Source organism: Mugil cephalus, chromosome 16, assembly GCF_022458985.1.
Source record: "Mugil cephalus isolate CIBA_MC_2020 chromosome 16, CIBA_Mcephalus_1.1, whole genome shotgun sequence".
In the NCBI taxonomy this organism is placed as follows: Eukaryota; Metazoa; Chordata; class Actinopteri; order Mugiliformes; family Mugilidae; genus Mugil; species Mugil cephalus.
Genome location: NC_061785.1, coordinates 17,693,009 through 17,715,298, shown reverse-complemented (window position 1 = coordinate 17,715,298; position 22,290 = coordinate 17,693,009). Strand labels below are relative to the sequence as shown.

The following is a 22,290-nucleotide window of genomic DNA, read 5'->3' as shown; positions in this document are numbered from 1 at the left end:
CAAGAATGAAGCACTGAATTGATACAGTTAATTTTTGAAAAGCCTTGTCTCTACGCAGTATGCATCTCCCACAACCTACCACTTGGTCATAGTCGTAGAACTCCATGACAACATCAGGAGGATTGCTGGCAATGTTCTGAGGGTCTCCATAAATCTGCACATCATTGAAAATCAGGGTTTGGTCCCAGGTTGGGTTCAGCGTCGATCTGAGCTTCTCTGTTGTCTTGCTGACGTGCAGGAAGGAGACGTGCGCGTATGGATCTGTGATGAGGGGGGAAAAAATGGTGCTTAATGTTCAAACCTAAAACCACTGGTATTCTTGACAACTAAATGTTCAAATACGTTTTTACCACCAGGAAAGTTTTACCAGAAAAACTGTCTTTGTCCATAGATGTTATATTCCGTGCCTGATAGACATACACACGGAGGTGGTAGGTAAACGGTCCTACGGAGGAATAAAGGGAATAGTGAAACAAGTGTCACTTGCATTTTGATATTTGCCATCTGTGTGGACTATTAGCACTCACTGTCAAAGGAGCAGGACACAGTGGGTGTGTTGGCACCAAACATCTTGGTGACAGACTTGGAGCCCTTCTCCTTCTCTTCTGTATCAACACCCTGCAGAGTAAACCAATCAGTTAGTAAGTCAATATTTGAAAATATGTGATGACTCAGATTCACTTCCTGCTTTCACACTCTTTTCCTGTCAGAATTCTCGCGATTAACAAGCCACGGTCAGTTTCTCCTTTTTGTGAATTCAAATCTGAACAAGTTGTACACAACACATCAGAATACTTTTTTTTTTACTCACTAGTGCCCCCTCCAGCTGAAAGATGGCGGATGCTCCAAGGCGATCTTCTGGCGCCATCTTTCTCCTCCAGCGCCTACGCCGAAACTGATCCGATGAACGCTCCTGTCTGTGAAATTTCCAGCCAATCAGAGAAGAGAATTCCCAGCCCTCTGGGTCACCTTGGTCCCTCCTCTGTTTGAAAAAAGAGGCACACATCTCAGAAATAAACATTTTTCTGCATTCATATTTTTATAGAGCGGGAAGATAACACGTATTATATTCATCAAAAAAAGCATCCGTTAAAAAGAACTCCTCAAAACACAAACAATACTACGATATACAGTCATGTACTAGTGTCTTCCTCTGACCTCCACCGCTGTTCCTGCAGGGAGGGCAGCTCTCTTGCGAGGTCGGACCAGCCTCCTCCTGCGGTGGACGTGGTATACCTTCTCTGCAGGGACCCAGGACCGGGGCTTGTCATCTGGAGGGATGGTCACTCCGTACTCCCAGCCTTCACAACAGACACGTCGCAACAGTTTGAATAAAAGAACATATGGTATAGACGTTTCATCCTGTTATTGGTTTGAATTCACTTCTCAAATTTGGGCATCTTAAAAATGTGACAGTTCAGCTTTGAGGTGAACGTCTGCACCTTGATCATCCACAGCTCTGTTGTCATCTACGGTCCAGTTGTCCTCCCATCTCCAACCCGCCGGACAATCAAACTCTGCGGGGTTGCGGCTCTTCTCCCCATTCTGTACAACGTAAAAACTTGATTAGCTGCACACGTGATATTCATTTAAAGGCACTGATATGTGCATGTGTGTGAACACTGACTTGTCTGCGGCCCCACACACAATAAACTGCAATGCACTGTGTTTTCTGACACCTTTCTATCAGAGCTAGTGTCAACTTCTTCAGTAATCTGGGATCAGAGAACACAGGCGAACCTTCGCTCCCTGCTGCTGGTTCACCTCTGTTACTTCCTTGGACCACTTTTGATTGATACTGACCACAGCAGACCGGAAACACCCTACATAACTTTAAGGACAAAATGTCCACTTACTCCTTATGACATCATGTCCAATAACAGGTGCCTTGGTGAACAGATCAGTCAGTACGTTTACATGCACATGAAAAAAAATGAATTATTGCCTTAATCGGACTATAACAGGAGAATTTAAGTGCATGTTAACACGTTACTCATTATCCGATTGAGACACCCAGATAATGCGATTGGAATCGGAGTTTTCAATCGGATAATGCGTGTGCGCATGCTCCATGACCACTGCGCTGGGGTGTGACCCCGGAACAAAAACGTCCAAGAAAGTCGGCCGCAGAAGAAGAAGAGAAACAAAGCCGCTAGAAGATCCGTCTGAGGGATAGCGCGGATCTTACCTGCACCATAAGTAGCGCGAACGTTACGTACAAGATTAAAAAATGTACTATTATCCCTGTGGTGGTTGTTTGAAATGCCGGTCTGACGCATGAACGACTCTTGTTTAACGTGGTATTATCCCGCTGAAAAGACACATATCGCCACCCAGTGTGGAGGAGGAGAACAGTTATTTGATTTTCTTGCGCTGCGTGTAAACTGGGACAAGGCCTGTAGTCAGAAAGTCGAATTTTGAGCATAGCTCAATTAAGCTCTGCATGTAAACGCACTGAGTGTTATTTACTTCACGTGTGAGTGGTCATAATCTTACGCCTGATCAGTGCAGGCAAGCAGATTAGGTGTTACGTTTGCAGCTGTACTGCACATTATTTGCATGTTGCCGTGCTGTTCTCACCACGTCGGTGTAGGGCTCGGAGGCAGCCTTCCATTCTCCACCAGGGAAGCGTGTCTCATTCTGGAAAACCTCATCCATGAATTCATTGTGTCCCGCATCTGCCTCTGTTAGCAAACTGAAACGCAAAGCCAAACATATGTTTTCTTGTTTTATTTATTTATTTTTTTAAACAGGCGGTGCTTAAGGTTAGGTTTTTCGTAGGTACCCCTATGTGGCAGCATCCAGAAGTTACACTGTGCAAGATGGTTTTGGTGTGACGTGAGTGAGGAGGATGCGTTTCCATGTTATCTCAAAGACTGTTTACAAGTTGGGAGTTGCCCATCTTACAGTCAACCTCCAGGAAAAGCTGAAACTCAAGTCAAGCTTTCTTGATGCTCCACATAGATGATACTACTTGATATATACTGTCATGGTTCATAAATTAAAGGAAAAAACAACATAAACGTTGGTCTTTCCTTCTCTACAGAGAACTTCAACAGATGCAGAGATTCCCTCTGAGAGATTTCATACTTCTAACTACAGCTTGGACAAAAATCTACTCGAGATGCCAGAATGGAAAACCAAAAAATGCAAAAGCTGATTTCAAGTGAATAGAGGGGAGCTTCCCAAGTTGACCAAAGTAGTTTAAAATGTAAATAGTTTCAGGCACAGGCTGATACTTTACCATTAAATCATGCTCTATGGCACGAGAGGAATGTAAACAGTAGAGAGCCGTCCACTTCCTTCAGTCTACACAGTCCCATGTGCGTTTAAAGGGAAACACTCCTTAACTAATATAAGCTGCATCAGAGTTTTCATTTAACTTGAACAGAAACGTGAACAAACTGAACCAGTGTGAATCTCAAAAGAACGAATTAAAAGGAAGGAAACTTAAATTTACTCACGCTTTTTCTGGGTCAACGAACCAGTCAGACTCCCACTCCCATCCTCTGGGTGGTATGAAGTGCTCCTGTTTCAGCTTCAGTTTGCCCGTTACATCTGAGAATTTATAGCGCCCCACTAGTCCTGTAGTCCCCCACTTCCCAATGATTTTGGCCTGGTTTTCGTACTGTAATGCAAAGGACATGTTTAGTTTCTAGATGCTGATTTAATTTAACAATTAACAATCATTACTTTCTAGTAAACACTTGTAAGGCTGATAACTGTCCGAAAATACTATTTAAAAGGTCCAGAAAGTACGTTGACAGTATTAACCATTACTTGAAACGACTGAATGAAAAAGGACATGTTTGCTTTGTGAGGTTATTTTGAAGGTGAACGCACCAGCTCGGCAAACACACTGAAGGTTCCCTCAGAGAATGAGTTGAACTTTTTCTCATGTGTAGACAAACCCAGCCACATGTTGACTCTGATCTGGACCGGCACCTTCAGGCCGTTGGTCTTGTCCATGGGATACTGAGAGGATTAAAAAAAAAAAAAAAAAGATTACCATAAACTTTATGATCCAGAGAGGCAGACAAAATCTGTAACAGTCTAAGTCTGTTTGACAACTAACATATACCTTTAGAAAGATAGTCTGTGTTTTGCCACAGTGCCGTCCACAGGCCTGCTCACTGTATGTGGAATAGAGGATTTGGTGAGCTGGGATACGACTGTAGGCCACCCTCTTCTCACCTCGTAGCATCCAGATAATCACATCAGGCAAGCTGTTCTGGGGCTGGGCACAGGGACAATAAAACACAATAAAACCATAAATTATGGAAGTTGAGCTTGTAGGACTAGATGGTACAATCCCGTAGATAATCAGAACTTGGCATCGAGTGGGGTTGGGGTAAAAGCTTCACTGAGGTCATCAGGTGGGCACTCTCTTTCACCGGTGTTTCATTGATAGGCCCACGACACCTCCAAAGAGCTCAACGGCGACACCTGGCATCCCAGGAGTGCCCCCCTCCGCTTTTACCCCTCCATATTCATTTTGCAGCCCAGTTGGGGTCCTTTCTCTTGATCCAAAGCCAGTTGCTGCTTCGCTCTGCAGCTTCTGACAGTGACTTGACGGCTTTGCGGAACACCTGTCCTCGGACTCCCATCCTCTTAAGAAGCTTGGTTGTGGACGTGGCAACAAACCCTCTACATCCGACCTCGACCGGAAGCACCTGCGTACGCCAGCTGCGTTGATCTGCCTCGGCTGCTACGTCAGCGTAATTCAGTTGTTTGCGTTCATATGCTTCACCAACTGCAGCCTCTCATGGCACAGTTAGTTCAACAATGAACACAGACTTCTGGGAGGTTGACCACAAGACCAGGTCTGGTCTGAGGTTAGTTGTTATGATCTCAGGCGGGAAGACGAGTTTCTTGTCAAGATCAACCAGCATCCTCCAGTCTCGGGCAGAGTCTAGGATGGTTGTTTCGACTCTTGCAGATGGTTTTGTTGGGAGTTGTCCTGCTCTTACAAAGGTGGTGGTGTTCGAGTGTCTGGGCATTGGTGAAGGGAGGGCGTTGGTGGTGCTTCTCCTTTCTTCCAGGGTGATCGCCAGTTGTCGTAGGACCTGGTTGTGTCTCCAGGTGTATCGACCTTGGGACAAACTGGTTTTGCAGTCAGTGAGGATGTGCCGCAGTGTTCCAGGAGTTTGGCAAAATGCACAGGAGGGATCTTCTCCCAGCCACTGGTTTAGGTTCTTGGGCGTGGGAAGAACATCATAGGTGGCTCTGATGATGAAGCTAATTTGGCTTCCGTCCATTACCCAAAGATCCTTCCATGTGAGCTTCCGATGCTCGATGTTTTCCCAGCTAGTCCACTGCCCCTGTTTGGACTGTGAGACTGCCTTTGCGCATCTCTCTGCCTCCTCTTGTTGCCGCACCTGGCCAATCACCAGCTTTCTCCTCTGGGTAGATGTTGCCTTGTGCCATGTGGGTCGACTCGTTGCAAGTCCAAACCCACCTCTTCCATGCTGTACCTGTCCTACAATGTCTCCATGCCTGAGAGCAGATTTAGCTTGCTGTACGGCCTCAGATGGGATCAATTTCCTTCCTGTTACCAGTCTGGGAGCAGCCGCTCGGATCACATCATCTTGAGAATCAGTCAGGGTCATGTTCAGCCTCACTTTGGTGCATTTAAACTCCTCTATGAGGCTAGAGACGGGCAGTTCTAGGGCACCGTGTCCATACAAGCCGATGTTGCTGAGGCACCGCGGGAGGCCAAGCCACTTCTTGATGTATGAACTGACTGTCCTCTTCAGCTTCTCGACTTTGGTCATAGGGATCTCGTAGACTGTTAGGGGCCACATCAGACGGGGGAGCAACCCAAACTGCAGGCACCATAGTTTCAACTTGCCAGGGAGCAAGGTCTTGTCAATACTGACAAGGCCTTTGATGGCTTCTTCCCTCAGTTGATCACTCTGGTCTGAGTCTTTGAGGCTCGTGTTGTACCATCGCCCCAGGCTCTTGACTGGCAGCTCTGACACCAACGGGATGGGTGTGTTCTCGATATGGAACCTTTGGTCGACGAGTTTTCCTTTGACGATGGATATGCTCCTGGATTTGCTGGGTTTGAACTTCATCCGTGCCCATGAGATGTTTGAATGCAGCTTTCCCAGCAGATTTTTGGTGCATGCGATGGTTGGGGTCAAAGTGGTCATGTCATCCATGTAGGCACGAATGGGAGGCAGCCGCTGTCCACATTGCAGACGTTCTCCTCCCACCACCCACTTAGAAGCCCGGATGATCACTTCCATTGCCATGGTGAAGGCTAGTGGAGAAATGGTACATCCAGCCATTACTCCCACTTCTAAAGATTGCCAGGATGTTGTGTATTCTGGCGTTTTGATACAGAATTGCAGATCTTTGAAGTAGTTTCTGACCAGATTGATGATGGTATCGGGGATGTGGAAGAAACTGAAGGCTGTCCAAATGAGAGAATGGGGGACCGATCCGAAAGCGTTGGCTAGGTCGAGGAATACGACGTGCAGGTCTCTTCCTTCGCGTTTGGCAGATTGGATTTGGTGCCATATCATGCTTGTATGCTCCAAGCATCCTGAGAAACCAGGTATGCCAGCTTTCTGCACAGACGTATCAATCAAGTTGTTTTGCTTGAGATACGTTGTCATCCTTTTGGCAACAATGCTAAAGAAGACCTTCCCTTCAACATTCAGCAGATTGATCTGCCGAAATTGATCGATGTTTGAGGCTTCCTTCTCCTTGGGTATCACCACTCCCCCTGCTCTTCGCCAGGCTTTTGGGATGTTTTGCTTAGTCCATGTCATCTTCATTTGCTTCCACAGAAAGCGTAAGACGTTGGGGGAGTTTTTATACAGCCGGTATGGAACTCCATTTGGTCCTGGAGCTGAGGCTGCCCGTGCCTTCCTCACTGCTTCCTCGACCTCACTCCATCTTGGGGGACTGTCGTCCAGCTGATGTTTTGGTTGAGGAAGTGGTGGCATGTCTGGTGGTATTTCCCTCTGTTCCAGTCTTTGGCTGTCTGTGTGCGTCATTTTCAGGTGATCGTCAAATTCCCTCTTTGGCACCTTAAGTAACCCGCTCTTTTCTTTTGTGAAGAGTCCTTTGACAAATCTGAAGGGATCCTTGTAGAAAGATGTTCTCGCCCTTTCCTTCCTCTTGCGTCGAGTCCTGAGGTTTTCAGCTCTCCGCAGTGTTCCCAGGCGTCCCTTCAGGTCTGCATGTAGGAGGTCAATGCCCGATCTTTCCTCCAATGAGGCTCTCTTCCATCGCTTCCTCAAGACTCTTCTCTCTTTGACTAGACGCTGGATTTCTTTTTGCCTTCTAGACTCAGGAGGAGATGTTGGTGTCTTGTTCTTCCTTCCCGTGTCTTTCGTTCCAAACCTTTCTGCTCCATAAGAGTAGATCAGATCGCCGATTTTCTCCAGCTTCTTCTCCACTGTTCCTTTAACTCCGTCGAGGATCTCGATCAGGTCTGCATCGATTGTTGCCCACTCTTTCTTGCTGCTGGATTTTGGCCACTTCACATGAGGTCTGTGGCCTTGAATGTTCTTCTCCAAAGCAGGTTGCACGGGGCTTAGTTCCAGGTTCTCTAATGTTGTGCTTGAATCACTTTCAGCCACTGGGGTACTGATGCTCGACGGGCTGTGGGGTAAATCCTGCCGCTGAGCTTCACTCGCCTGACTTGACCTTTCTCTCAAGAGATACTGGTCAATGCGAGGTCCCGGCCTCACTTTCTCCAAACACTTCATCCGCCCTTGATGAATTCTTAGGCCTCTGAAGGATGTTACCTTGGACCAGCCACAGCAACATACTTGACATTCCTGTCCTTCAGCTGATGGTGCTTGTGTTGTGCCGATTATCTGGTTCGTCGTCGTGTTCGTTCCAGGGTCAGTTACCGGGTTGTCATTCGATGAGTTATCTTCCGCCCCCGCTCTCGCAAACTCTAGGGTGTTTTCCTCTTTGGACTTTTCGTAGCAATGAGGGTGGCCTTTGTGCACTTATGAAGCGACGGAGCCTGCCATCATGGATAGCTAGTCCATGACAGCCCCGTTGGGGTCTTTCCTTCCTGTCAGCTGTCTTTCCAAGCCGTCACATGGTCTTTCCCTTGTTGTCAGCTGCACTTTCACAGCAGTCACCAGGATTACGGAAACACGGTGCATCAGAGAACAGTAAATCCATTTCCATTAGTTAAGATCAGGCACGTGTTTTACGCCACTGATTTGCCAAACTTGCGGCCAAAAATTATGGACTGACGTAGGCAATTCAACTCATATGTCGTAACACTGGCTAGTTCAAATATGGGCTGAAGAAAAATTCTTTTGAAATGCCTTGGACCAATATGAATTCATTTTTTTCCAAATGACACATTGTTTGCAAACGGTATGAATCATTACAAGACTCCAACCCCACAGCAATTATAGTTTCTTACTTGCATATACAACAATAGTTCCTAGTTTTATCTTATTTACTTGTTATGATTATTGCACCAAACGCTCTTACATAATGGTTCCTTTTCAATCCCTATGACCTGAAGACATTTTTAACCAAGACAATGAAATGTTTCAAGCTTTAAGTCTATCGTTTTGTACCTCCTCCGCCAGCTGTTGAAGTTTTTCTATCCAGGACTCTATGTCAGACAGAGTGTCCTTGATCTCTGTGGCTTCCTCTCTCATTCGTCGAGCTCCCTCCTTGATGGTTGCCAAAGCACTGTCTCGCAGCTTCTTGATTTGCATGTCTAGAGTTGTCAGGTTAGAGTGGCCCTCCAGCTCAGGTGTTGGGAAACTACAGGAGAACACAGAGGAGGGTTTTACCATCTGTGACTATTTTCGGCTAATTTGTTTCACATCTTTGTTCCATTTTGTCAGGCCCTTTTGGATTCATCTGATATTGGTTACATTCACATTGGTTGTTCAGTTCCCTATCCCTAGGTCTTAGATTGGAGGCCAGAGCAATGTCCCTGGCCTTGTGATGGGAAGTCCTCCGATGGGAACCTGAGTCTTACACTGAGAGTTGTGGAGTTACATTTGTTAAAAAAAAAAAATGGCTCTGATAGGTTGAAGGACTAGCCAGAAGCTGAAGCTCACGCCAAAATGTAATCAAATGGAAACTCTGTCTGTCTACACCAGGCTGCCTAGGTCTCTGCAAATATGATAAATTTAGTCCAGACCAAAGCAGAAAAGTCCCGGTTTGCTTAGTGTTCACAAGCATTTTTAGCATCAAACCAAACTATACAAAACTAAAGGCATATGGATAAAGTCATAACTAATTTGGACAACACAAGACTATCTGCTGGGGTAAATGTGCTTTGAATTAATGGCATTATTTTTTACAAAACACAAAATTCCTGTATTTTTGCTGTGTATTGCGTGGCTTGCACATCTATGACAAGTAGAACATGAACCAGCATCATTGGTCCATGCAGTTTTCATTTTTCAGTCACCAGAGCTCTGTTTATTCAAGGTGTCTCTTTCTGCTTCCATATCAACTCTGGTGCTGTTGTTTGGTTTACACACACATTTGAATAAACAGCACTTACAGAGCTATTGCATCTATTCTGACACGTGTGAACACACCCTTAAAAAAAAGAATACACCCTGCTGTATTTCTCATGAACATCACACCCTCTGTTTACCTCTCCAAGTCTTCAATCAGCTGATTGAGCAACTTCAGCCACACTTCGGTCAGTTGGTCCTCGGAGAATTTTGCCGACATGGCTGTTTTAAATGCCTCCAGGTTGGATTTCTGCAACAACAACGGAATAAGGGAGAGGAAATATGTTTTCGTCATACCAGACATTAGGACAGTACTGTGATGAAGCCTTAGGCTAGGGGTCCTCAAACGTTTTCGTTGTGGGCCAAATCAACTTTCCTTATTGTGATGGTGTGCCGGAGAAACTATATGGGCCAAGCTAGCTTACTGCCCTACATGGCGGGACTCATAGCATTGACAAATGTTAAATTCTTTGAATACCAGCACTGTATCTTTACAGATTAGACACACTCAAGCCTCAAGCGGCCACTCAATGAACTGAAGCTTTTTGCACTTCCACATGGGCTTCACCTACACCGGAGGTTAGTCTGCCTGTGGGTAGGGGCAGCGGGGCAGTTCGCTGAGAAAGGTAAAAAGAACGATACGTGCTTTCACATCCGAGTCGCCAAAAATCTCCAAGAGTAACAGAAAAAGTCTCTAGATTTGTCATTAGTCGCTTTCTTGAGAAAAAAAAGTCGCTACAGAGGTTTGAATACTATAGCGACAAAATCGCTAAATTGGCAAAAGGGGTGAAGATGAGCCACTTTCATCAATAGAATTATATATATTTACAATAATATATACATATATAACAGTATTATATTATTGTATAGCCTATATTAAAATGTAATTAGAATGCCACCCTTTAAGTACAGATATGTGATAGGAAAATGAAATTTATCAAGTGGGCCACTCCAATTGGTCTGGGGACCCCTGCCTTAGGCAATAAATTATTTCCTCTGATTCAACTGATAAATTATTCTAAATGTTTGAGGATTACAGATGATAATGCTACATTACCAGGTGTTGAGTAATGTAAAGGATAATGTTGACCGAGTCCGTGCGGTGGCTGATGTCCTCCCAAAATGAGGTAACTACAACAACTGGCTTAGTGTCCGCCCAGGGCAGGTAGTAGTAGTGGTTACCTAGAGAACACCAACAAAAATGGTCAAAAATCAGAGTTTATATTAATACTCTCATCATCCAAAGCAGATTTCACTACTCACCATCAAATATAGCGCAGCTGTACTGTGTAGTGGAGGCCAGCGGTTTGCAGGTGGTGTCCAGTTTGTTGCCGTAGTTACCGATGCTGACCTCAAACTGGATTGGTTCTCCGGGGTCCTGAATCATGGAGGCGCTGTGGAAGACTGCACACAGACAGTATTTTCTCCGCCTCTGGTACTTCTGATTTAGGAAAGGACACAGTTTGAAACTTCAGTGCCACGCCAGGTACTTAAGGGAAAATAATTCATATCCAGTCATACAAGGTCCCGAATTTTGGATAAAATCCACTATCAAACAGAACCGCATGTGTACTTGGTCTCAATACTGTACCTGTACCACCAAGATGTCATCACTGTGTATGCTGTCTACTGTTTTATCTGCTTTTCCCTCCAGTTTAGTGGACAGCTCGACAAGAATCCTGCCCCTGTACGCCACTCCTTCTCCCTTTACAAAGGCAAAGCACGAATATAAAATCCTGACAGGGACAGCAGGAAGTGTAAAAAATGTACTGTAGGTGTTATTTATTAAAAAGCAAAAACGCCTTCTATTCCACTACCTTGCCAAAATTGAGGTCCTCATAGGGGTCCGGCAAGCCAGTGAACTCTCTGGGGCTGCCATACAGGTTGACATAGCAAGGCCCAAACACAGGCAGGAAACCCACCTCAGACTCCCCTGAGTTAGCTGGAGAGACAATCATCTTCATGTAAATATTTAAGCGAAGCTAAGCGTGACCTTAATGTTGGTTAAGTTGGAGACGGAGGGTTTTGGGAAAGCAGGTGGTAGAGACTAAGGTATTACAAAACAGGGTGAAATAACATTTAAATCTTAAAACGGAGGCAAGCACAGAAGTGTGCACGGACAGGATGTTAGCATGCACAACATGCTTAATGCAATATGTTCCATGCAACACAGCGAAAAAGAGCTCAGGTGAACCTTCGTATGATGGTATTTCCAAATCTCCTGCGTGTTCCGCTATTCCAAAGGAAAAAAGGACAATTTGAACACCATGTAGAACAACTTAACACATAAGAGTAAAGCAGATTACACCTAGCAATCCAACTGTAAAGACATGTAAAAGGCTATAGACTTTCACTAATATCAAGACCTCCTGCAACAAACATTGAATTATTGTTCCTTTTTGATTTTCCACAACTAAAATAAAAAAAAACACCTTCTATTTCTCCACCAGAGGAGGCAATCTTGGCCAGGTTCAGGTATGTGGTGCCAATGGCATCATTTCCTGTCAGTCGATCCCTGAAACCACAGACGAAAACTTCAGACTCACAATGCATGCACACATAGCTCTGGACTCTTTTGGTTAACTGTTAAATAACATGTAAATATACTTATTCTTGTACACTGGCACATTCCACATTTTAATATCTCTATTTAGAGACATAAAGGCATTTGGCGTGAATGTTTTTTTACTTCCAAGAGGAAATCTATTGGCTTCAGGGTCTGAGTGTGTTTTTCTAACTTTCTCCACTTGTGCTTATTTCCTTCCAGCCTTCCTGGACCTGAGTAATCTGCACTTGATATCTGACAGTTTCATTTTCATAGAAACACACAACGATGAAAATTTAAGAGGCAGTGCCAACATAGCAATGAGGGGAAGGGAAGGGCCAGCACAGTCTGAGTCACGCTCACTGCTACATTATTCTGCAGTGGTGGGGGCAGAAATACAGACTGACCACACTGAACTGCACAGGCATTGTAGTAACCTTTTTCTAACTCCAAGCGTGTTACTTTGTAACATTTTTGTAACATGGCTTAAATCTAAAACATTTAAAATGTGATCTTGTTCAACTCACCAGTCGAAGACTGTCAGTTTGACACGCTCACACATGGAGGGGAACTTCAGAATACACAAGAAACAGATCAAACAGAGTGAGAATAGAAAATGAATTGCTGATTTCAACGTTACATCGCAGCTTTTCATCCTTAGGATTCATTACCTTGATTTGAAGGTTAAGAACTTGGTTCCACTCAGGGTTTGCATTCTTCTCAATGATCTGAGTGCACAGCTAGATAGATATAAAAACAAGAAAATATATATATCAGCCTTTCTTCAGGAGGCAACACTAGGATTTGCTGAATTAAGCAACTGTGGCCAATATGAGACAAATGTTCGGGAACCTTTTTGCCAGCAAAGCAAGCTTCTACAAATGGATCCACCAAGTTCTTCTTGTTCTCTTCTCCTCCAAACATTTCTTTCAAGGTCTGGACAAATGCATCATCCACTAAAATGAGATGACACCAGAAGAATGAAATGACCATAGTTTATTTAGCAGGGTTCTATCATGCTAAGTTCAACAAACAACTTTCTATTTTTTTTATTTTATTATTGTTTTATTTTTAGCCTGCAGCTACAAATCTTGGATCCCTTCTGATCTAATCCTTCTCTTACTCTGGGGAACATCCTCAGCTCTGAACACCTTCAGCGACAGGGTGGCCCACCGCAGGGTAACGCCCGCTGGCAGCAGCATGTTGCTCTCTATATCATCCTGGTCGTCGTTAGGATCCCTCTTTTCCACCTGCGGTACATGAGATAGACAGAAGAGTCCATAAGAGAAAGTGAACAGGATAACCATCATATTTACATGGGCGAAGAGGAAGCAGCCATAGCCGGTGAAAAGTCATATGGGGCCTGTCACTCCTACCGGAGGCTCATCTCCAGTCCCAATGATGAAGAGGCTGACTTTGAGGTAGCCTTTGGCCCCAGAGCTGCTGTCATCTGGGTCATTCATCAGGAGCCACTTCCTCATCACAGAGTGGGCTGCAATGGGAGCACATGTACAGATTAATGCAGACAGCAATACCGGGCAGAATATTTTAGAAATACCAGATTATACCACTTATACCGCTGCAAAAATGCAACAAATAAATGCTATAGAGCTTATGTGCAGAGCCATGTAAATGATCTAATAATTTGTGGCTTCATGCTACTAAAATAATATATATACATCATATCATGTAAAAGTAAAAGAAAAAAGACATAAGAGTAAGAACGACAAGTTTAAAATGTTTTATGTTCAATTACAGAAATGTGGCAGAAGTCTGTGTGAAATAACATAATATACTCGTACTCTTATCTTCACTGGTCAATGTAAAAGAGCAAATGCAAATGAGAGTCAAATCTGTGGTTTCTAAGGAGCCTACCTGGTTCATCATAAACGTAACCAACGTCCAGCTGCATGAGAGAACAAGAAGAGCTCAGACGGACTCATGAGAGCACATGAACCACACCTTTATTTTAATATTTCTCATTAAGCATTGACAATTTTGCGAGGAAAACATTAAACCAGGTACCTTGAATTCTCCCATGAGGCTGTCAGCCCTCAGTGAGTACGAGTTGTACACCTGCAGGAAAGGAGGGCAGCAATTCAAAGGTCGCACTGACAGAGGACATCGGCACAGACATGGATTGTACGTACCCGGAAGCTGATGTTCTGGTCGAACAGATCTGTTGGTAGCATGTGGACGTTGTAGAAGAACATCTGCAAGAACACAAAAATAAATTAAAATAGACCAAAGGAAAACATTTCACTTTTTAAAAAAAAAAATTTTAAATCTGTGTTGCATTACTGTGTAAAGTGTCAGTACCTCATCAAAGAACGGGTTGTTTCCCGTCCTGATTCTTGTCCTGTGAGTCTGTCCACACACATGAACCTTCACCACTGGTTTGATGTTGTTGCCAGACAACTGACGGGCCTCGATGATTCGGACACGAATCTGAAAGTCACAGAGCATCACAGTATAATAGCACCACAAACTACATCCTCCTAAATGATCATAAAGTTGAATTAACACCTTTCTGGTATTGCTTCAACATAAACTGAACATTATAATGCTCAACTAAAGGGGAGGTAGTGCACGTCTGTTACATCAGCATGCATAAGTTTTAACTTGTGAACCTAATGTTTTGGCAAGTGAGTGTATATGTAATTTATCAAATTTATCAAAGACAAAAAAATAAAATCATGGCTATTTTTTTATTTTTTTTTTGGTTGGTTGGTCAACATGTAGCAAATTAAACTGACCTGGAAGTCCTGGGGTTTATTAACAAGCCGGTGGCGATTCTGTGACCTAGAGAGCCTCTGGCGGAAGTTAACAGGCTGACCAGAGGATGAGGAGAAGCCTGCAGAGCCAATTTGGCCCCCATCTGGTGACATCCCATCACCTCCATCACCACCAGCGCCACCACTGCCTCCTAAAAAACAGAAAAAAAAATGTTTTGTTTAAAATTATATAGAATATAATAGAAAAACCTTTTTTTGTCCCACAATGGGGAAATCGCAGTTTGCAACAGCATACACAGAGCATAAAAATAACAGAATAAAGAGTGGACAGTGTAAAAGTATTGACATATATGCAAAAAGTATTGAATTGCAACAAAAAGAGCTGCAAACAGACGGTGACTGTTGAATATTGCACATGGTTGTAAACATTACAGAGTAAGTTGTGATAATATTAGTAATAGTTATATTGCACATATTACGAGTGTTCATTGTGTTCATTGTGGAGCCTGACAGCAGCAGGAAGGAAAGACCTTCTGTATTGTTCCTTCACACAGTGAGGGTGAAGCACTGAAGCTGCTCCTCAGTGCCGTCCAGTCACCCTGCAGGCGGTTGGTGCTTATTGTCCAGCATAGATTTCAGTTTAGCCAGGACTCTCCTGTCACCCCCCTCCCTCACCGAGTCCAAGGAGCAGCCCAGGACAGAGCTGGACTTCCTGATGACCTTATACAGCTTCTTCGTCTCCCTTTCTGTGATGCTACTGTTCCAGCAGACCACTCCATGCAGAAGGACTGATGCCACTGCAAAGCCATAGAAGGTCTTCAGGAGTGCCCCCCTCACTCACCTCAGTCTCCTCAGAAGGTAGAGTCTGCTCTGTCCTCTGTACATCATTGGAAATCAAATACTGGATATGCCCTGAATCAACTGTAATGCTACTCTGTGCATTATACTGCATCAGTGAAAATGACATAAACATACCGCCATCCAGTTCAGCATCTCCAGCCTGAGGATCATTAGGGTTTGGTGCAGCATTGGCTGGAGCATTGTAGGCAATCACAAGGTTGATTGTAGCCTAAAAAGAAATTATTGGTTAGCCATTTTATTTATATAAAAAAAAATAATAATATGTAAATATTTAATATATGTATTTTTAAATTCATATTGATGGAGCGAAACATACTCCAATATTCTGTCCACTTTCATTGACCAAAGGAACATTTTTCGATGGGAGTGACTTCACTTGACCTGAGGCGAGTTCCCTTAAAAAGATTTTAGCTGACCCAAGGAATCTGGAAAACAAAGTGTGGACACGTTTCATTAAGGAACAGATTTGCATCAGCAGTCAAATGGTGTTATTTAAATGTACATACAACGTTTGAATAGGAAAAACTCGCTGGGACGCAATTCTGTACTGATTTCCTAATTTAAGGCATACACATGCTTCTGATCTTGTCGGCAAACAGATCAGCAATCATATTGCACACAGAATGAAACACCTTGTGTGTGCTCAGTGAAGTCGCGTTCATAAAAGCGGAATAGAAAAAGTCTCCACCCAGAGCTAACAGCCGTGCCCGGGCAGACAAACAGAGCCAGCAAACACTCAACAATACACAGAATTTACCAGCCTGATTTTATGATCCATTCTGATCACCAGCGACTTCCTGCACTGAGAAGTGGAAAAAAAGTCAACTGTTGTATGACTTTCTATTGGGGAGTTGGGCTGAGTTTGGTTTGACGTGTTAAGAACAGAGAGGATGTTAACAGAGGTGTTAAGAGCATTGGTTTCAAACTTGACTCTACATGGTTTTTCTACATGTTTAGCCCACTGACTGCACAATGCCCAGCGTAGGCTTTCTGTGAGGTCTTTTACCTCCGTGAGGAATGTTAATTACAGTGTTTGCCAAGAACAGGATTACTTATTAATTGATGATTAAGAGTTAAATGCTAGTCAAGAAAATCTCATCTCATTCCCCCGGTTAACTCGGCCTTTCATAATTCAAGGGCATGAGATGGTGCTCAAATGGTGATACCGTTTTTACTTTGTTTTTAATACAACGTCTTCTTCAGAGGCATGTGGTAAATAGTCCTGTCTGTCCTGGTTTTGCTGCCAAAAACTACACAGCCCGAAGTGAGGCTTGTTTTTGCTCTGACAGTCAGGACTGATTATGAACAGGACAACAGGAGAACATCTTCAAAAGCTGCGAATAAGTCTTTAAACACCTCTGTGTTTGGGTGGGTGAAATATAGCCCAAGCAATGATGTTAATCCACTGGAGTGTTGTGTATATCATGTAGATCTGTCATAAATTCTTTGGGTGGACTGAGTCATTTTATTTTGGCAGCCTTCCTGAGAATTTTTGTAAGATAGAATCACACACTAGTGGAGGACCTTCAACTTGGCACTGAAGATTCAGACACAACTGGCCAGAAACGAACTCTACAGGCTGTATCCAAATATTTAAAAGGGTTTTCAATTTTGCTAATGTTTCTGCTAACAATCACAAAGCCTATTTAAAGTTTATTAACCAAGAACTTTAATGTCAAAGTAATATTAAATACATACGCCAAAGCTTGATATTTATATCTTAATACTTGTTTCTTGATTTGGTACTTGGTATCATTGTATCACAATGATTTGGATGTCTGTGGCGACATTTCTGGAAAACAAAAATGCCGTATTAGGTTACTACTGATGCAACCTCAATAAACAGATACCTCAGAATGAAAACTCATCAGGCTTAATATTAAAACCACATTTCTAATATTGCGTAGGTCTCCCTTGTGGCTCCAAAACAGTTTTGACTCAGTCCTGTGGTTTCTGGCAACAGAATGTTGTTAGTGGGGGGCTTTGGGTCCTATGTGTTGAGGGGAGGGGCCTCTGTGGATCATCCCACAGATACTTGATCAGTTTGGGATCTAATGAATTTGAAGGCCAGGTCAACACCTTGTGCTGTACTTCATATTTTTTTTAGTTGTTCCTAAACCGTTTTTTTGTGTGTGTGCATCCTGCTGGGGGTGGCTGCTGCCATCAAGGAGGGTCATTACTATGGGGTGGGGGTGTCTGGTCTGGTCTAGGTGGCTGATACATGTCTAAGTAACGTCCACATGAATACCAGGTCCAGAAGTTTCCCAGCAGATCACTGAATTGTAACAAGATGGTCAATGTTATTTACTTCTCCTGTCAGTGGTCATAATGTTATGCCTGATCAGGGCGTGTAGAATACTGAATTGCCATCAGACAATAACCGATGGTTTCAGTTAGTGCAAAACGCCATCAGTCATCTACTAAAAATGACAGTGCAGCCCATCAGTTTGAAATATTGCAGGGACTAATGGCAGAAGAAGGTGCAGCCACAGTGAGCTGTTAAATGAAGAGCTGCAATAAGGAAAGATAAGGAAAGAGGAGGGCTACCCCGGAAAATCAGTGCCTCTATAAAACTGGTATGTAGCCTTAAGTTTTTTGTTCAGTAATAAACTGAACAAGATTTTATAAAAACATTCTCTGCATGCCGAAACCTACTGTCAACAAACCACGAAGGAGGAACGTTTAGGGGGAACGGCTTGTGAGGAGACCCGATTCAGACACAGTAATGTTCCTGGACACATTTAAATTTTGCATCTCTCTTGTTGACTGTGACTTGCAGACACCGACCTTAGCATCTACAGTGAGCTATGGGAAAATGATTACAGCCTTGTGAGGCGCGTATTTTGGACAGATTACGGAAGACGTGTTTGGACTGACAACTTCCCACAAGCTCGCAATGGCAAAAACAAACTATGTGACCATTGTCAAGCCGCGGTGAGTCACGGAGAAAGAAGCAGCAGTCTCGTTCAAAACACCGCACTCACCCACGTTCAGGGAGAATTCCCTGAGGAGTTGTTATCGGATGTGAATGGTTTTCCCATATGTCAGGATGTCTTTCTTTAACCAATGGACCTACAGATAACGGTGCTTCATGTCAACGTGTAGACAGAAATAAACAAGTCTGACCTCTGACCTTTCCACATCTCCTGATATGATGAAGTTGTCCTTTAACTCAGATCAGCAGTAACAATTAACTGTCTGCGAAGTGACTTGGCACAGGCAGCTGTGAAGGTCCTTGGTTGGGTTTTGGCTCAATAAATAACACTCTCCCTCTCTCCCTCTTTCTCTACGTCGCTCTCTCTCTCTGTCATTATTCATTTCCTTGCACACAGCTGTTAGGACGAGTGAGTGTGATTATTCCAGCTCTTCTCACTATGTTAAAAGGAAAATTACAGGAAATTACTCAGGACATGGGTTTTTTCAGCCATATCCTGGAATTTTAGCTTAGGTCTTATCACTATTTCTATATTCCAGCAAAATGGAAAAAAGTCACAACTCTGTTGCTGTTTCCCTGCCGTTAAAAGTCTGCAATGAAAGAGAAAACAATGTTCTTTCAGAGAAGAACGCAAACCAGGTGCATGGATAACAGGGCAGAACACAGGGTTTCAAATGGGTTGCCTCACAGGTTAATTTTTAACCATTTACCGGATAGCTTTTCCTGAAACTTCTGTGTTCTACTAACTTGTAGCCAGACTAGCGCGTGGTCACATGGACACAACTTTGGTCACAACAGGTGATGGTTAGTCACGAAACTGTACACATGTATTATGATCCATGATGATACATTTATGATACATTCTATCTTTGGGGTTATTTTGGGGTTATTTTCCCAGCCCTTGGCCCACAAAATGTGACGATGTCTTGACTTTTCCTCTTCTTTTTTTTTTTTCTTCTAGTGCCCCCATCAGGTTACTGGTGCTTCAATCTCAGCTGCACTAGGCTTTTAGATGTGCAGCTAACCAACATTAGCATGCTACCACACAAACATTATTTGCCAAACATGTTGGCATAGTCAGTGCTTCCATGCTAGTGTCTACTGTGGAGTACATTATGCCTAAGCACAGACTTGAACCGTCTAAAATACTTACACAGACCACATGGAATTCATGCATCAATCATGTGACTAAAGAAATGAGACATTTTCCTATGCACTTATAAGACTGATCCACGGAGTCTCTCCAAAGTTTGTCACGAGGACTTTGCTGTACAATTTTCTGATTCCTTTCTGAAATCTAATTAGTCAAGCGGACAGATTGCTTTTTGGCTCCGTCCAGTTGCCACGACGACAGGGATTACCCAAAACATCATCTGGAAAACTATTTCAAGGAGAGAGAGAGAGAGAGAGAGGTCCTACTCTGATCCTGCTTTGTAGATCTTTTGGGAGTGTGTCAGAAGGGCCAGCCCAGTGGAAAACTTTACTCAATTTAACATGGACTCGCGTGCTGAGAGGAACATTAGAAAAGCTCCTCCCTCAGTTATGACTGCCCCATGCACAAGAGAAACTTTAACTCAGCAAAGCATATCCACAGCAAATGCATTGACGTTTGGGCACATTTCATAAGCAACAAGAGCTGTGATTTCTTTTCTTCTTCCAGACGAGACTGTGATCTTGGTAATTAGTGATGTCAAGGAAACATTCTTTGTGGTTGGTCTAAATTGGTCCCATATGTGACTGGCTTTATTTGGAAGTTTTTTTTCCCCCTGTTCTCTGAGGAAAATGTTTCCTGGTCTGTGTCACATAGTAAAATGGCAGAGAGAAACAGAGCGAGAGAGACGGGAGACAAACAGCAATTCATCCATTGTTACCCAATCGGGATCTGACGTCCCACACAGTCCGACAAGTCTTAGCATGGCAAGCAGGGTGTGGGTCACAGAGACAGCACCACTGCATAACTCAGCCACTGGGTTACTATGAAAGTATGTAACTCTCCTGGCATATTAGTGTAAGAGTGTTGACAAATGCATATCATAGCACCGCATGGCAACCTTGATCATATACTGTAGTGGGTTTGGATTTGTACTAAATGAATGACAGGTCATGTTACTATGAGACACAAAGAAAACCCATACCTCAGCTACTGTGTGCCAAGCAGCGGCCTGGCTAAACACACTTCTTTCCTCGAGAGTCTTTGCTTAGACATGTACGAGTTTGCACTGTGATTGAGCAAGGCGAGGCCCACCTCCACCTATCGTGATCCGTCCTCTTGCACAAAGTATAAAACTGGCTAATGGAGAGCTCAAGTCTTAGACGCTGCACTTACTTGTCTTTCCCAATGGTTTCATAGTCTTTCACAATTACATCAATGTAGGAGCTGGAGTCCAGGGCAGAGCCCTTCAGGTCGAATTCAAGCAACTGCAATGAAAATGTGAGAAATACAGTCAGTCAGACGTGGTACTTGAGTTGGCGTCAGGTCCCAGAGAAGCATACTTTTACAGGTCTAAATGTAAGAAAATGTGTTTTATCAATATATTGAGTGCAAAACCAAACACTAAAATGTCTATAATGGACTTCTAGACTCAACATTATCAGGCGGATACTAATCAATTAACATGGTAAACATAACATTGTGTATCATATGATGACTGGATTCGAAGCATGTGATGTTCAGTACTGCAATTAAAGTGGAAATATCTGGGGACGTAATCTGTGTCGAATGGCTTGGCATAGATTTACCTCGTTCCATACAGGATTGACCTCACTGTCGATGAATTTGGTTTTCTTCTTCTCCTCTGAAAGAGAAACACCGTATTTACGTGGCTTATTCACCACATGACAGTTTAATTGTTTACAGTAAAGAATGCAACAGGATATCAAAGGATCGCACTGTGAGTTGAGAAGGTGGAGGAGGAAAAAGACCACGCCTGTACTGATGATGGCACCAGGAAGAAACGGCGATCTGTATCACACCTGATATCAGCTGAAAGCTGGGCTATCTAAGGTGTTTTTCCGCACAGCCTTTTTTTTGTTTTTTGTTTTTTGTCTGGACTGTTTTGTACACACTATATCCTACAGACCCAACCACAAACCCTCACCCGGGTAATGCACAAAGAGTACTGTTTTATAGTTCTTATTAAATGGGTTAGGGACACTTTATATGCATCACAGCATCATTAAGTGAATAGAGTTTAATCATTAAAAAAGATAAATGAATAATAATAAAAAAAATCTTAAAACTTACTAAATACTTCCAACCAGGGTATTTCTTTCATATGAGAATTTTACCCTAAACTACATCTAATCTGAACTCAACAGATTCAAATAGAGACTTACCTTTAAATATCACAGAGGCAATAGGATCAGGAGTTCCAAGTTTCTTTTTAGGCAGACCTTTGGCCGACTCTACCACGACCCGCAACATGGCAACAAAGTTATCTAACTAAACCAGAGAACTTAAAGGGATAAATGTTAAGATTCCCGTGCTTTGGCATCCTCACCGCCCCATCACAAAGCAGGACTGAGGGGAAGTTTATTTCTAGGACCAGCAAGGGGAGGGAGAGTGAAGGCGTGTCACGGGAGTCCCATTATTATGAGGCGAAATTAGTGGGCCTCTGCTGCCATCTGTGAGGGGACACGGTAAAGACGAACAGCAAGGGAAGATGAGATGCCGCTGAGATTTTTTTTTTTTTCGTTTTAAAGTGAAAGTAACGGCGATGGTTCGGTCAAAGCGTGCGCGTCCCCGAC

General features: G+C 43.5%; 1 protein-coding gene across 4 annotated transcripts in view; it reads right to left on the bottom strand.

The window, feature by feature from the left end:
- Positions 1-22,076, bottom strand: part of myof (myoferlin) — a 30,116-nt gene extending 8,040 nt beyond the window's left edge. For 2 of the 4 annotated variants that reach the window (XM_047608532.1, XM_047608534.1), the window contains exons 1-33: positions 21,880-22,076; positions 21,283-21,338; positions 20,870-20,961; positions 15,925-16,033; positions 15,723-15,816; positions 14,769-14,938; positions 14,332-14,460; positions 14,163-14,225; positions 14,038-14,088; positions 13,888-13,918; positions 13,389-13,504; positions 13,136-13,262; positions 12,865-12,968; positions 12,684-12,752; positions 12,540-12,583; positions 11,900-11,982; positions 11,662-11,700; positions 11,285-11,409; positions 11,059-11,172; positions 10,731-10,908; positions 10,525-10,649; positions 9,608-9,717; positions 8,565-8,757; positions 4,082-4,237; positions 3,844-3,975; positions 3,465-3,628; positions 2,581-2,695; positions 1,443-1,545; positions 1,159-1,301; positions 812-982; positions 528-618; positions 368-445; positions 80-261 (exon numbers count right to left, since the gene is read on the bottom strand). In XM_047608532.1, the coding sequence (XP_047464488.1) occupies positions 80-261; positions 368-445; positions 528-618; positions 812-982; positions 1,159-1,301; positions 1,443-1,545; positions 2,581-2,695; positions 3,465-3,628; positions 3,844-3,975; positions 4,082-4,237; positions 8,565-8,757; positions 9,608-9,717; positions 10,525-10,649; positions 10,731-10,908; positions 11,059-11,172; positions 11,285-11,409; positions 11,662-11,700; positions 11,900-11,982; positions 12,540-12,583; positions 12,684-12,752; positions 12,865-12,968; positions 13,136-13,262; positions 13,389-13,504; positions 13,888-13,918; positions 14,038-14,088; positions 14,163-14,225; positions 14,332-14,460; positions 14,769-14,938; positions 15,723-15,816; positions 15,925-16,033; positions 20,870-20,961; positions 21,283-21,338; positions 21,880-21,967 (3,645 nt within the window). In that variant the 5' untranslated portion in view covers positions 21,968-22,076. The remainder of the gene's footprint in view (positions 1-79; positions 262-367; positions 446-527; positions 619-811; positions 983-1,158; positions 1,302-1,442; positions 1,546-2,580; positions 2,696-3,464; positions 3,629-3,843; positions 3,976-4,081; positions 4,238-8,564; positions 8,758-9,607; positions 9,718-10,524; positions 10,650-10,730; positions 10,909-11,058; positions 11,173-11,284; positions 11,410-11,661; positions 11,701-11,899; positions 11,983-12,539; positions 12,584-12,683; positions 12,753-12,864; positions 12,969-13,135; positions 13,263-13,388; positions 13,505-13,887; positions 13,919-14,037; positions 14,089-14,162; positions 14,226-14,331; positions 14,461-14,768; positions 14,939-15,722; positions 15,817-15,924; positions 16,034-20,869; positions 20,962-21,282; positions 21,339-21,879) is intronic. The other 2 variants (XM_047608533.1, XM_047608535.1) reach the window with 1 other exon arrangement.
- Positions 22,077-22,290: the final 214 nt, after the last annotated feature.